The 15,160-nt window shown below is 33.9% G+C and overlaps 1 protein-coding gene across 1 annotated transcript in view; it reads right to left on the bottom strand.

Annotated features, from left to right (window-relative positions):
* LOC131069787 (uncharacterized) overlaps positions 1–2,901 on the bottom strand; it is an 86,671-nt gene extending 83,770 nt beyond the window's left edge. Inside the window, exon 1 of the mRNA XM_058005345.2 lies at positions 2,468–2,901. Coding sequence (XP_057861328.2) covers positions 2,468–2,794 — 327 coding nt within the window. The 5' untranslated portion in view covers positions 2,795–2,901. The remainder of the gene's footprint in view (positions 1–2,467) is intronic.
* Between the last annotated feature and the right edge of the window lie 12,259 nt (positions 2,902–15,160).

Raw genomic sequence — 15,160 nt, 5'->3', positions numbered from 1 at the left:
CAGCTGAACTTTTTTAAACTAGTAATAATCCTCCCTCTAGCTTTCTAGGGATTTTTATCATTATTTTCCTTTAAATACCTTTAATTTTTATGCACACAATGGAACTGAAACAGATTATCCAGTCATTAAAAAGGGAATGTCTCCTCCAAGCCCTCAGGTCTCTTGGATGTCACCCAAACACCAAGGATGCATACACTGTCAAATAGTTAGATTATAAATAGCATCCAAAGTCAAGTGTACAAAAAAATCTATCATATGAAGCTGAAGGAGACAAAAACATCAGAAAACTGAAGGTGAACTTTTGGAAACAAAATAATCAGGTAGAGAGCAAACACATATTTATACTTCCAAAAGAAAAGTGCTCCCTTTGAAGCCTATCCTTCAAATATAGGATTTGGAGACCTCACTTTTTCATCTCACTTGTTTATTTGATCGATATATCACGTTACCAATGGGTGGCTCAAGAGCACCCTAGAAACCAAAGTCAACGACTATCAAAAAATGCATTGAAACAAATGTCCTTTGGAAACAGACCAAAACTGAGCACAACATAAGGAATAATACACTGCGTAAGGCCACATACAGATGTAGACGGTATAACAAAACACAAGCAATCTCAAGATGAACTTTTCCAAACATTAATAACTTAACAGACAGCAAACTAAGCTGAAGTTTGCCTCCAAGATGAAGAAAACGAACACCACAAATTATCAAATGAAAAACATTAAAAGACTATCACACATAACAAGACCTTATTAAAAAAAAAATCTGAGGAGGTCAAAAATACCAATTGAACAATTTAATTTTGCTCGACAAAATCTACTTGTGAAAGTCCATCTATAACTAGAGAGAGAAGGTACTGCATGACGTGACAAGTCAACCAGCTTTGAATTAAGATGATATAACAAAGACGCCAAACACAAGCGAAGCCAATTCACAAAACACACAAGCAATACTAACTACAAGGTTTGAAATGGCGCCAATGAATAGTATCTGTACTAGTTTATCAGTGGAAGAGGATTTATTAAGCACATATTACAACTGCCAACAATTTTAGCACTGGAAAAAAGGGGCTAACATAGCACACATTGGCACCAGAAAGCAATGCTAATCCGTGAATAGAAGCTTCCTAAATGGTCTCAATAGAATCGGAGCCCGAGCTGCGAGAAAACTTAGCAACATTTTGCAGAAATAACCCTGAATTTTTTTAAGCTAAACTATAAAAAATATGGAGTTCATCCAAGCTACGAGTTGGCAAGAACACATCTTAAGCAAAAGAGAATACCTAAAGAGTCCCTCCTGAACAGTAAACACTCTAAGTTTTGAGGTCTACATTTTTCAAATAATAAGGTTTCAAAGACTTGACGCATATAATTGAAGCAGAAGTCCCTCCACAGGACTCTGCCCTAAGCAATGCTTGTAGCTAGGGAACGGAGATTTGCAATGCATTCACAGCCAGTTGCCAAGCGATGCCATTACTCAGGAAAGGCAATCCAAAAGAGCTTAATGGCCTGCTAAACAAAGTTAGTACCAGAGGAGAAGAAGGTTTACAACATTGCCACCAGTAGGCGATGTTAGCATATGACATAGTGGTAGTTTTTTCCACCTTTTTAAGCTGGTGAAGCACAAACCTCAAATGGAAAGATGTTCTTATTCACTACCGGATTCCAAGCTCTGCTGCTTAAGATCTGTTGTACCACCAACAACAGAAAATTCTGGTGAATCATAAACGGAATTGCAGCTTCTCAAAGGAGAGAAATCACTCCGGTCCTGTGAATGGTAAAAGATAAATGCTGTTAATAAGATTTTCATTTGGATTTTGATAAGGTCGGACTCAAGGCTCAAACACATGCCCACACTTACTAACCATATTAGAATACTCCGGCCGCCGGAGAAGACCAGTAGCATATGCATACTGATAGCCTGTGGAAGGAAATCCACATGACAAGGGAATTACACCTAATAATCCTAACCCTGTAAATTGTACAAGCCCAGAAACTTCCCCTCCGCTTGCTGGGTAAGAGAGTTTAATGTTACCAAGTGCGAATACAATGAGAACAGGTAGCTCAGTGGTATAGCAAACCCGCAGCAAAATAAGGTCCATGTCATGTTAACTTACTCATGATTTGTCGAGAAAATCTTCATCAATCCATACTTATGAAGAGTAATAAGATAAAGGCATCCACCAACCTGACAGAATAAGTGAAGAACATATAACTTAAGTTGATAATTTGTTGAGTTAATCTTCATCGATCAACCATGAACTCATATTTCATGAGTACCGAGAAGGTACGGCCGTCCACTAAGCTGACAAAAGAAGCTAAATACTTATATGTAGTTACAGTGGCTTAAAAGAAACAACTTGTTGTTACTAAATGTGAATCTTATCAGTAACGAGATGGTTTCTTTTCTTTCTCCAGTTAAATTCAAATAACTATCCACTAGTTCCATGGGTAAAAATCCATACCGATATGACAAGAAAAGCTCGCCATAATCCCCCTTGGTGCATCCAATGCATCAAATTGTGAGTAGAATTCCTGGCGGAGTGCTTGATTAGAGGAGTATTCTCCTTGAAAGCTCGCTTGGTCCTCTCAATTACGCCCATCCCTTCGCATTGTGTAGGATTTATTATTTGGGTTGCCAGAGCTTTGAGAGCATCCAACAGTCCTTCCACCTCTGGCGACTCCTCCTTATAGTACACGCCTTCCACCTCTGGCGACTCCTCCTTATAGTACAGGCCTTCCACATCTGGTGACTCCTCTTCGCCTTCCTGATGTATTCCCTTCTCGGCCATGTCTTACAAAGCCCTCACGTCGCTGGGAATGGGGTTTCAGATTTGAGGCAAAATATCCTCATTCGGATGCCACGCGTAGGTCACTCCTGCAATTGAAATAAGCGTGTTCGTGGCACTTGTAAGCTTTGACTAGTTGAGTTGGTTGAAGACAGTTAGATTCCATCATTGTTAAGCTCTTTTTCTAAAACAGTGGACAACGGAAAAAAGCCCATACAGCTTTTGGATCTTCTAATCTTCTAGTCTCGTGTGCCTTTGGAGTTGCACTCAGACTCGAGCATCAGTAGTTGAGCATGTATGGATTGTTGTGAGAGTTGTTGATACCTTTTGTTCCAAAAATTGAACAAATAAAACCTATTGTTTGAAACATAAAATATCAAATTTTGTTAGGAAATGTACCAATAGTTGTTAGGAAATGTACCAATATTGTAAAAAGTAACCAATCAGGGGATGCCATATCAGTTGCACAACTATTGGGGCCTCTTTTGCATGCCTATTGGTCTCACTTTTTTGGGGGGTGTTTTGGACACCTTGGCAAAAAGCATGTTGATGTGGCATTGAAAGCTTAGTTATAAGCAGGGGACTTGCCAAGTAAGCTATGTAAAAAATTTGGAGTGATTTGAAATTTCCAAGTAGGATTTTGAGAAACACAAAGTTAGGGTGCTCAACTACTGATGCTCTTCCCCTATTTTTTAATTCCAAACACCTCTCATCATTTCCTTCACCCCATTCTTTCTATTTATCTATTCATCGAGCTCCAATATTAAAATCATGAGTTGAGAAGTTCAAAGAATTTTGAAGCCATTTTAAATTTTGATGTGGCAATTGTTTATTGAGATTTTTATTATTTTTATAAGTTTTAGAGATTGCTTTTAAGGGTAATGATTAGTATACAAATAGGATAATTTTACATAAAATCGGCTCACAACATGAGTCTTGATTGATAACTATCAATTTTTAGTCTTAGTTTTCTAGTCTTTTTAATTTGGATCATTTCGATACATGCATCTTCAAACCTAGTTTATAATGACAATTATTTTTCAATTTTATGGTCTATATAATCTTTTTTTCAATTTTAGATGTATATTACAATTTTAAAATTTATTAGACAAATTAACATGATTTTCAAAACTGGTATGGCTCATTCAAATGGATGAAAATTATGATGGTAAAAATATTACTCATTACTTTACTCTTCTAACAATCTCTTCATTTTAGATCTAACCACACTTTGATAGCATCGTTGGAGTGGTTCCTTAATCTCCCTTATGATACACTCAATTCCTTCGCAGATCTCTAGAAAAGTTCATTACACATTATTCATATAACATTGAAAGTGAGCTTTACGTTGTTAGATTTGTGTAATGCTAAACAGAAAACGAATATAGATTGACGTTCTATATTTTTATAAAATTGTACATATGACACTTCAAATAATAAATAAACCATAAAAAACTAGCATACTTATATTTTGAAAATATTGTGTAAAAGACACCGAAATATATCATATTTGTTCATTTTTCCACTTTAAAAATTATTATATTTTAATTAATATTAAATTATTATTATCTATGATTATATTATTATAATTATTTTAATATATTTCTATTATTGTATTTTTATATTTCAATTAAACTCTTATGAAAGTAAAAAAAACTATTAAGACTAAATTTTTTTATTATATTTTTATTAAAGTATTTAGAAAAGCAAAAAAACTATTAAAAAAAAAATTCTTTTTTTTTACTAAATTATTAATTAGTATATTTGTTCTTATCCTTGTCATTGAGAAAAAAGTGGATTTTAGACACTTTCAATCCCTTATGTTCCCATTGTAATACACCTATAGATGTTATATGTATATGTAATTGTGGATTTTAGAACAAATATAGATACTAAGTTAATTTAATTTTTAGAGTTTTTTTTAACATGAATTTAGAAACTTATTAATAAAAGGAAAGAAAAGGAGCGATGAAACCCTAGCAAGAAGAAGTTGCCAAAAGTGGTGAAGCCCTAGCGAAAAAAGGCGTAGCTTGCAAAAATTTGTTGTTGTGCACATTTTCAGTGGATGTACATGGTGAACAAAACTGATAATTGCTTTGCCATGATATGGCAGAGGAGATTAGAAAAGAGAAGGCAAGGCACATTGAGGGGAAAGAGGACTCAAAGCAACAAATAAGGATTAAGTCGACAGACATGCAGTTAGGAGTTGGGAAAAATAATGAATCAAGGGTTTTTATCTCAGGCATGGAGGGGTTGAATGGAAACACCAAAAAAATGGAAGAAAACTCGTTTAATGAAGTTGCAGCCAATGAAATCATGGTGGAGAATGCGGTGATGAACCATGGAGCTGAAGATGACAAAGTACTTCATGATGCTTTAGTAGATGAGCAAGGTAAAACCTTAGAATATGAGCTCCCTGATGATGTTGTTGAGTATATTGCAGAATACCAATCTAGGACTATCATTTTATTTTTCTTAAGAGGAATACCTACAGAACTAGAGTTTTATAAGTGGGCAAAAATGAATTGGGAAAATAGGGGATGGGTAATTGAAACTATAAGGGGTCTTGGTAAGGGTTACATTTCTTGCATGTTTAAAAATGGTAAGCATGCCCAAGCAGTTCTCTAGTATGGTACATGGATTATATGTGACCAAATATGTTACCTTTAAGCCTGGACCTTTGATTTTCATCCAGAAGGCCCTTCACATTCACACTACCCAATGTGGTTAGAATTGCCATATTTAAACTTAGCCTTTAGACCATTCCTTAAAGATACTGTCAACCGACTTGGGAAAGTGATATGGTGCAAACAACCTTCAGACAAATTTTCCAGCCTTCGAATCCATCTGAGAGTGTGTCTGGAAGTATATTTGAATAAACCATTGCCTAAGAATATTAAACACTTTGGCCCAGGTTTTGAGTTGGAATAGCCAGTTGGTCTATTTGAACAAAACCGAATGCATATTTTTTTTGTCAACAAGAGTGTCATTTTATTCGAGATTTTCATATTAGGAAGAACAGGTCTCTCAATGCCTAGTCTTTTTTTATGCCTACCAACAAGGATGTTAAATAGCCTAGTCCCCTTTCTCCAGTTTCCAAAAATCATGTAGTGTCTCCCTCTCAAAATAATGCTTCCCCTTCTTCCTTTAATCTCCCTTCTTCATTTGTAATGCATGTTGAGAACACTTATCCATATAAAGATGTTGTTATGTCAGATGAATGGATATTGGTGAAGAAGAGAAAGGAACCCTCTCCTTCTATTGCCAACTGACAATGTCCCTCTCACAATCCATTCCCACCACTTTTCCATCCTAGTAGGACATCTCTTTCACCTACTCCCAATTCTTGTCAAAGATCAAGAACCCTTTCTTCAAGGTGTCAAAGATCAAATTCCCCCTCATCAAGGATATATGAACGTGTGAATCGGGATCATGTTATTTCTCTTTCCAACAGCTTTGATGTTTTGCCACAAGATGATGATAATGTTTTAGTTGGCTCATTATGAATTGCAAAATATTGTCATGGAATGTGAAAGGGTCATCTCTCCCTCGGTGAAAATTTAGAGTTAAAAAGATTGTAAATTAATGGAAGCACGATGTTTTATTCCTACGAGAAGTTAAATTAGGCAATGACCGCCTCAACCTCTTCTTTTTTCAATGTACGGAAGGAAGCTAGTTTCTATCATACTTTGCATAGAGATGGGAGTGGTGGGGGTGTAATTGGTTTAGCTTCATGGATTTCCAAATATGTCATTGATAAGGGAGAGGACCCCTCAAACAATTGTGTTTGGACTCTCTCTTTTATAAATGGGTAGCTTTTTGGGTTCTATTCTATTTTTATGCCCCTAATGACTACAAAAATAGATCTTCTCTTTGGGACTAGATGGCCATAAATTTACCTAATGCTGATTGGGTGTTGGGAGGGGATTTTAATATGATGGAGCATCACGAGGATTGTAGCTGGTACAATTATTTCAAACTTTGCAATGAATAATTTGAAAGATGGATTTTTTATCGCAATTTAATCGGAGTGGTTGATCCCATTTGAAATAAATTGTCAAGTAATTTGAACAATTTGTTTACTTTGTCTAATTGCAGACTTGGGATTGAGAGAAAGATGAGCAGACTAGACAAATTTTATTTATACCATAATCTCGAATTGGTATACCATTCTTTGGGGGCTTCTATTCTAGTAAATTATTCTACCACTCTTTTTGATCATTTTCCTATTATTTGCTCTATTTCTACTTGTCTAAAGTCAGACTCTCCTTCCTAGGCCCCCTTTAAACTTAATACTTTTCATTTAAAGAATATTGATTGTGTTGTTTCTCTAATAGGAATCTATAATTCTATTCCTAAACCTCAAGAAGGAGATTCTTGGATGGAGTGTTGGTGTCTTGCTTTAAACAAATGTGTTAATTTTCTTCACTAATTTGGGCGAAGAATGTCGTGGAGATGAAAGCATAAAGAAAAATCCTTTCAAGGAAAACTTGGCATGCAAGGAATCAATTAAATATTGGTCCATTTAATGAGTAAATTCAAACATCTATTGTTGTCCTTGAGACTTAGTTAAGAAAAATAGATAAAATTATAAAGGTCAAGGTGTTAAAATTAGAGCGAGACTCCACTAGATCAAGGAAGGAAACAAGTGTTCTAAATTCTTCAAATATCTTAAGTATAAGCTCACAAGAAGGAGAGAAGTGGTATCATATCATATGAACATGGAACCCACATTGGTCTTGTTGAAATATCTATGGTGTCTCAGAAATTTTATGAAAATCCTTTTAAAGAAGACAAAAACTAGATAGATGTACAACAAACTTTGGAAGAGATTACTAGAGAATATATTCCTAATAAATTGATCTTGAATATAGCATTTAGATGGATCCTATCCTTTCCCTAGAGGACATTGAATGCACACTTTTTTCTATGAAGCCCAATAAAAGTCCATGTATTGACAACCTTTCAGCTGAATTTTACCAAACCATGTGAAATCATATCAAGGAGGATTTGAAGAGAACATGAATATATTGAGAGGGGGGGAAGGGGGGGGAGGGGGGTGAATCAATATATTAATAAACTTTTACTTTTTCAACTTTATCAATCATAATAACATTATTCACTAACTTTAAACAATCATGTACAAAAGAAGAACATAATATTTATGTGGAAACCCTGATAAGAAAAACCTCGACAATTTAATGCTTTTATATATTTCTTCTTTTACAATGTTTGTAGGCACCAACCTACTAGAGGCACCAACCCCTAAGTTTGTTTATGAGCACCAACCTACTGGAAGCATCAACTCCCACTTTCAAATTTGTAGGCATTGACCCACTAGAAGCACCAACTCCCACAACTGAGCACCAACTCAACAAGAGACACCAATTTCTTATTTGATAGGCAACAACTTACGAATTCTTCGATGGATGATACTATTCTCCCTTCCTCACAAATCTGATTACAACTTCCAATCTTGACTGATGTATATCTTTCCTTTACAAATCTAATCCAGGCTTATTCTTTCTTTACAAATATGATCACAACTCAAGCAACAAACTTTCTTCACCAATCTAATCACTATTATACACTTCTTATATTCACAAATCCAATCACTATCATGCACTTTTTCTTTTCACAAATTATCTGCTTCATCCTATTATAATCTTCCTCTATATATCTATCATAGAATATGGTCTCAAATTCCACATATAGATTTTCTCATAAGTCTACATATAATCTCCTCATAATTTTGCAAATAATCTTCTTGGCCCCATACATTTGCTTGAGTAAAACTTCCTTAATATTTATTCCTCATACACTTTGATCCTCTTTTCTATTCACTTCATTATTCTGATCATATCATGCATATTAAATCTGCATCTTGTATGGTATCTTCCTCTTGCATAAATCTGTTATATCTATTTTTTATGTATTTATAATATATCTTCAAAACTCTTTCGAGTCTCCATATACTTATTTGAAATATACATTATTTCTTACAGTGATCTTCTTATTCTTATATTTGTAAGTGTTGATATGATATTTTTCTTTTGAATCCTCACACACCTTACACACACTACATTCTTCACTTCACACCATGCTTCTTACACTTATCTCTTTTATATCTTTCATATATCCTTTCATAACAGGCCTGACTCTTTAATGTAACCATTGAATGGTTGTGTCTTTCACTTAAAATTAAATTGTATTTACTTAAACGTTTGCCACTTAACCATAATCGCACCTTTTAAAAAGGTGCAATGCCCTGCTATGAGGCCCAGAGAACTTAAACAAATTAGACAATGAAAACCACAAACAATTTTTTTTCTAAAAAAGATATACCACACAATTGCAATAAAGATACATGAAACATCAAGATAAGGAATTGATGTACAAAAACAAACTAGCAAAAGTCCTCAAGGCCCCATAACGATGTTACTCAAGGAAAACATTAACCAAACATAAAATAACACCAAAGGAACTTCTATAAAAAGGTCACACTATCTTACAAGGATCATGATACAAAATACAATACCATGAGAATATACGTATGACATTAGATACATCACCAGGTATCCATAAGAACAAAATCTCCAGGAATACAAACAATGGAGAGAATACATAAATCTGGTACATAATTAAAGTCTTCAATCCTTCCACGAGCCACCTCGAACATGAAGCAGATCAAACCAAAACCCAAAGGGTGAGAATAACACTCCACCCAACCATGTGGTACCATCAGGTCCACCCCCCGTACTAGGAGGTATCAACCAGGCCCAAGAGATGAAAGGAAATTACATGAAGATACAAAAGACACACAAGAGGCTCACAAGACTAGTGCCATGAGAGAATCACAAGGATATGGTCACAAGAGACTCACAAGGCCATAATCACAGAAAATCAATAATAAACAACCAACTTCCAAAGGCCCGAGCAATCCATGGAAGGATAAACAATATAAGTTACCACTAGGCATGCAATAGGGAAGAGTGTCATCACTAGGTTGTCATGAATTACCTTGGCGAGTCTTCACTAGTTCGCGACCCCCTTCTTAGGTTATCCTGGTGACCTCTTCCAATCCCCGACCCCCATACAAACACTAGTGGACCACACCAACCTTTCAAGGGGACAAGATTGGTGGACGCCATTCCAGGCCTTCTCTACTTACCTTGGACCTAAACAAGAACCCGAGCGTAAGAGAGGCAACAATGTTATCTTTATTAATGTCTACTAACTACCCTTCCGATTTTATTATTTAATATTTTCACTTGTTTACAAAACTCTTATTGAGTTACCCTGGTGACCACTTTGGGTCTTGGCCCCCAATGAAAGCCACTCCCCCTTGACTTGCACCTAGGAGTCAAAATACAACACAAGGTCTAAGATAGCCAAAACACCAAAAGTCTAGAACCCTTTACCATAGCAAGTTGACTGACTTGCTAGAACAGGATTACACACAAGGTGATTCAATGCAACAAGGAATGTTTGATTAACATAGAAGACATGTAGGACACCAAACACGTCACAATAAGGATGAAGAGTAGCCATACACAATTAGAGAATTCAATCATTGTCCTTGGCCTCAAGAATCAAAAGCATATAAAGACATAACCGAGTATCCAACTTTAAGAACAAAAATCAAAGCAATTACAGGATCACATAATGTTAAACATAGGAGAATCCAATCTTAACATATCACCAAAAGTCCAAAATTATCTTCTATACATCCATTCATACAAACTAACATTAATTTCCAATAACCAAATTTAAATCATCATAACTCATTTTATTCCTATTAATTGTACAATGATACTAACATTCCATTATTCAAACATTTAAGAAAGAGTAAATCATTCCTACAATTTCTATCATTATGTTTGATCATCAACAAGTTATATGAAGATTAGCCAAGTTCATATGAAAACATATATATAATCCTACACCAAACTTAACCACATGATTGATTAATTATATAAAATAACATATGGATAAATCTAAATACATATACTCTTCTCACATTAATATCAAATTTCCAATTATTATATGTTTAACTATAAACAAATATTAATTCACAAAATATAACTCTATACTCAAAATTAATATCATTAATCTAAATATACTTAAGTTTATTTTCTATAACTATCTTTAACAATACCTAGCTATATTAATCGAAAAATATATCACTTTATCAATTATACTAACTTAACAAATTAATCTACTTTTCCCATGAACATATATAAACATTTATCTAACTAATCGACCAATATCCATATACATATACACGTGCATTAACATTTTCATAATAATGAATTATCTTAAAAATATATATATTAAATTAATTGAGAAATATTAGAAAAAAATTTAAATAATAATCAAATTGTTAAATAGTAGGTTGAGTGCGTTGCTACAAGGGGAGGGAGGCTTCCACCGTGGACCCCTGCAGTGGTGGTGGAGATCCCACCACCATGGGTAGGCCCACATTGGGTGGGGTTTTCCCACCCCCGTGGGTGCCACGACACCCTATAATACAATGCATAGAGAATAACAAAAAGAATACGTAGAAACTATATTTCGCAGGACTACGATTAAATCTGAAAAATAATAATTCTTAAGATCAAACTTACATATATATATATATATATATATATATATATATATATATATATATATATATATCAAAACAAAAACACAAGGATTCATAGAAAAATAATACTCTAGGGAAGAAGAAATTATAATCCTTTCAAGTCCAAGAATTTGCATGCACAAATACACCCTTAAATTGATCTTTCCCCAAAGTTTTATTTCCTGATTTTTTTAATTTTACATTTAATTTAACCCCAATTCACAAATAAATCACAATAACCCAAAATCCCCATTTAACAAACAATCCATGAAACTTTCTCTGTACCGATTAACAACAGACTATTTTTTTTCATACAAAACTAAAAGAAATTTCCATGTGCAAGAGAAGAATCTGGAACCCTGCCTCTTAACGAAATTAGGATAACAAGCAAAGAAGTTGAAGCAAAAATCCACGGCTGTCGAACACAATGAGCCAGGCACGTAAATCCAGAAGCTTCGACAAAATGATTCAAACCCTTTTCAAAAAGAATCTAGAAAAGAACTCCATTGATATTTCCCCAATTTCTTCTCTTCAAACCCTTTTTTTTCCCAAAAAAAAATAAAATTCAAAAGCCATAACCAAAAAAATGTGTATAGTAAACTTCACGGCAATAGCCCCCTATTTTCCCCAAAAAGTAGAATTAAAATCATTTCCCAAATGTAACCCCCAAAAAGCATCCAAGATTCCCTTAGTAATTTTATTAATTAATTGACCATTTTCTTTTTGTAACTCCCACACATGCAGGTTTTAAATTTGAAAGCAATTAGTTATTAATTATCCCTTTTAAAATTATTCATCAAAAAGCACAATAAAATCCATAATAAATATCTAATTCTCCGTTAATAAATTATTTTCCAAACAATAGATTATATTAAATCACTTAACTATGTAATTAACTAAATATAATAATGCATGATTTTTAATTATACTAATTAATTAAACTAATATTTAATTGTCATTAATATTAAATAAATATTAAACTTTACACAGGGGTAACAAATTGTGACAAGCCAAACATGAAGGACCAATCCGACGACTACTGACATGACCGAACAAAATGCACAAGAATAACAACAACCACAAGGATACCTGACAAAGATCTTGTTCCATAGGAACAATGACATGTCAAAAGGGCCTAACTAATAACTCTGATTTTCCACTTTACCATTGGGTAATTGAGCACGCTTAGACCCGAAGATTCGGGTGGAGTCGATGCTCGTTACCTACAACTATATAAACAAACTGTCGAACATGCACATACAACCATATAATATCATACTGTGAAAAGGGAATGGAAACAATGTAGCTTGCCTGTAAAGAGCAGTGCAGTGCTTTTCCCTTTCACGCAAGCATATCAAGAATAAAGCACAATTTATAATAGAACAATTAAACATCGATAAATATAATGACTAAATCCTAACATCACGTATATATCTAGCTATCAGAGCATAAATAACAACATATAATCACATCATCATGTAAATCATCGATCCATAAAGCATATACCATAAATAGTTGCACAAATTATAGCAAAGATCATCCAGAGTCAAACTAGGTTAAATCGAGTCTGATCAAGGGAGGGGCATTCATCCTCCCCCCCTAGGATTCGACATGCTCATGGAAGTTGCAAGGCTGAGATAGGAAAAAGAAGAACACATAGTTATAACACTTATATTAAGTAATTCTAAAGCCTTATTCTATAAATATTCTTGCAAAGCAGAGATTCTCTAAAGTGGACATATCGTAAAGTACAAACATCAAAACTTACTCTTTTCAAAGATGAGTATAGTTCCTGAACATATTTATGCACCATATAAATGATAGATATTCATCTAATACAACATCTGCACATACACGTATTTCTACACACCATGGTAAACATTACATGTTTTCCAATTAAGTTCTCAAGTTCAAACATAGCTAATGTATCATTTATCATCTAAGGTCCATAACTTTTACACATGAAAGAAGAAGAGAGTTCAAGGTACATATGGCATATCACATCAACACCAACTCTAATCATAAAGCACAAAACAATCTCAATCTAAGAGAGACGGTAAATATAATTACATACATCAACCATCTAATGCCAACTTAACTCAAAGAGAATCCAGGTAAACCTTCATAAACACTCGTCATACAATAAATTTGCAGAACAATAATTTTATCTCATGCTTATAACACATTCTATTTAATCCAATTAACACTTCTTCCTAATATAACTTATGATCCAAATGATTACAAATGATCTTCATCATAAAGAATACACTTTTATTTCCTTATATTACTATTAAAGCTATCTGATTACCCAACATCCCTAGATCCAATCTCTATGGTGTTCTCCCATAACATGTTATCAAAGGTTCAAGCGAAAATGATAGAAGCCACACTAGCACATAACTAGGGCCAACTAATTCAAACATTCAGAATGACCACCAGAAACAAAAGAGAAAATAATCCAAGAAACAAATATGTCAAGCTCAACATTAAATAATGAAAAGTGCCAATGATTATGACAACCAACAACACACTCCAAAAACACGACAAGTGTCATAAATTAAATGGAGAGAAAAGAGGATTTAGTGGTCATCCCTTACAAAAGAAATTTCAAAAGAATATTTCTAGCCCCATAATCACAAAACATAAATCATAAACAGGTCAAAGAAATCACGGTCACATCAAACTCTCAACACGAGGTGACCAATTTTGGCCACACTGAAGGGAGTAACTGCTACACAACACCCAAGATCGCACGTCCTGAGTATGTTAGAGAAGGTATCATAGACACCTTAGGCTAATAGGTTGACTACATATATATTTCACTATTATGCAATCTTTTGAGCACAAAAAGTTAATTAAATTATCCTAGACATAAGAGAACACATGCGAGAAGAGAGAAGATACTTCATTTCACACAAAAAGGGAATATTCTCATTACATACCCGTCCTCCCTCACGATCTCACAAATATAAAATAACTATATTCCTAACAGTACTATCTTCTAGTAGTTCTTAAACATGAACTTCTAACCACTTAATGATTTCAACAACAATAAGAATAACTTCATATTCTCTCTACCCATACTACATACCGTGCATAACATAATCTTAAATTAATACTTATTCCCTATCATGATTTTCCTAATGACTACCTCACATGAGCTACCTATAATAAATATGCAAGGTGTATTTTACCTTCCAACTCACTTCATATGATATTCTAAGCGCAATACAACTTTTAAGGTCTTTAATGCAGAGATTAATCAAACATTTCTTAGTGCAAGCCATATAATACTCATTACAATGCAATTAAATACTTCTTGTTTAACTTAAAATACATCATTTAGTAACATTCCTACGAATTCTTTTACCATGATGGAGGAAAGAGAGAGAGAGAAATTAATAGTCAATCAATACATACACATGCAAGTAAACAAATAAGGTCAAACAAAGATGATTAAATTTTCCTATACATATCACCTTCATGGAACTACACTTCATTACACAACCTATTTAGAAGCAAACAAATTAACCTATCATAACTTTACATAAAATTAGAGATGCGGCTAGAGGTCCTAATTTTCCAAGATGAGATCTATACAAACAAACTTTTCTTACATACAACACCTCTTGCATATACACTCACTACTCCTAATTGTTACACATACATCCTTAACTATCATTTTCCATTGAATATCAAAATACGAGAAGAGGAAAGAGAGAACTATTAGTTAACTAATATAC

The sequence above is a fragment of the Cryptomeria japonica genome, chromosome 5 (genome assembly GCF_030272615.1).
Source record: "Cryptomeria japonica chromosome 5, Sugi_1.0, whole genome shotgun sequence".
Lineage (NCBI taxonomy): Eukaryota > Viridiplantae > Streptophyta > Pinopsida > Cupressales > Cupressaceae > Cryptomeria > Cryptomeria japonica.
The sequence above is the reverse complement of the archived record's forward strand: the minus strand, read 5'-3'. Positions and strand labels throughout refer to the sequence as shown.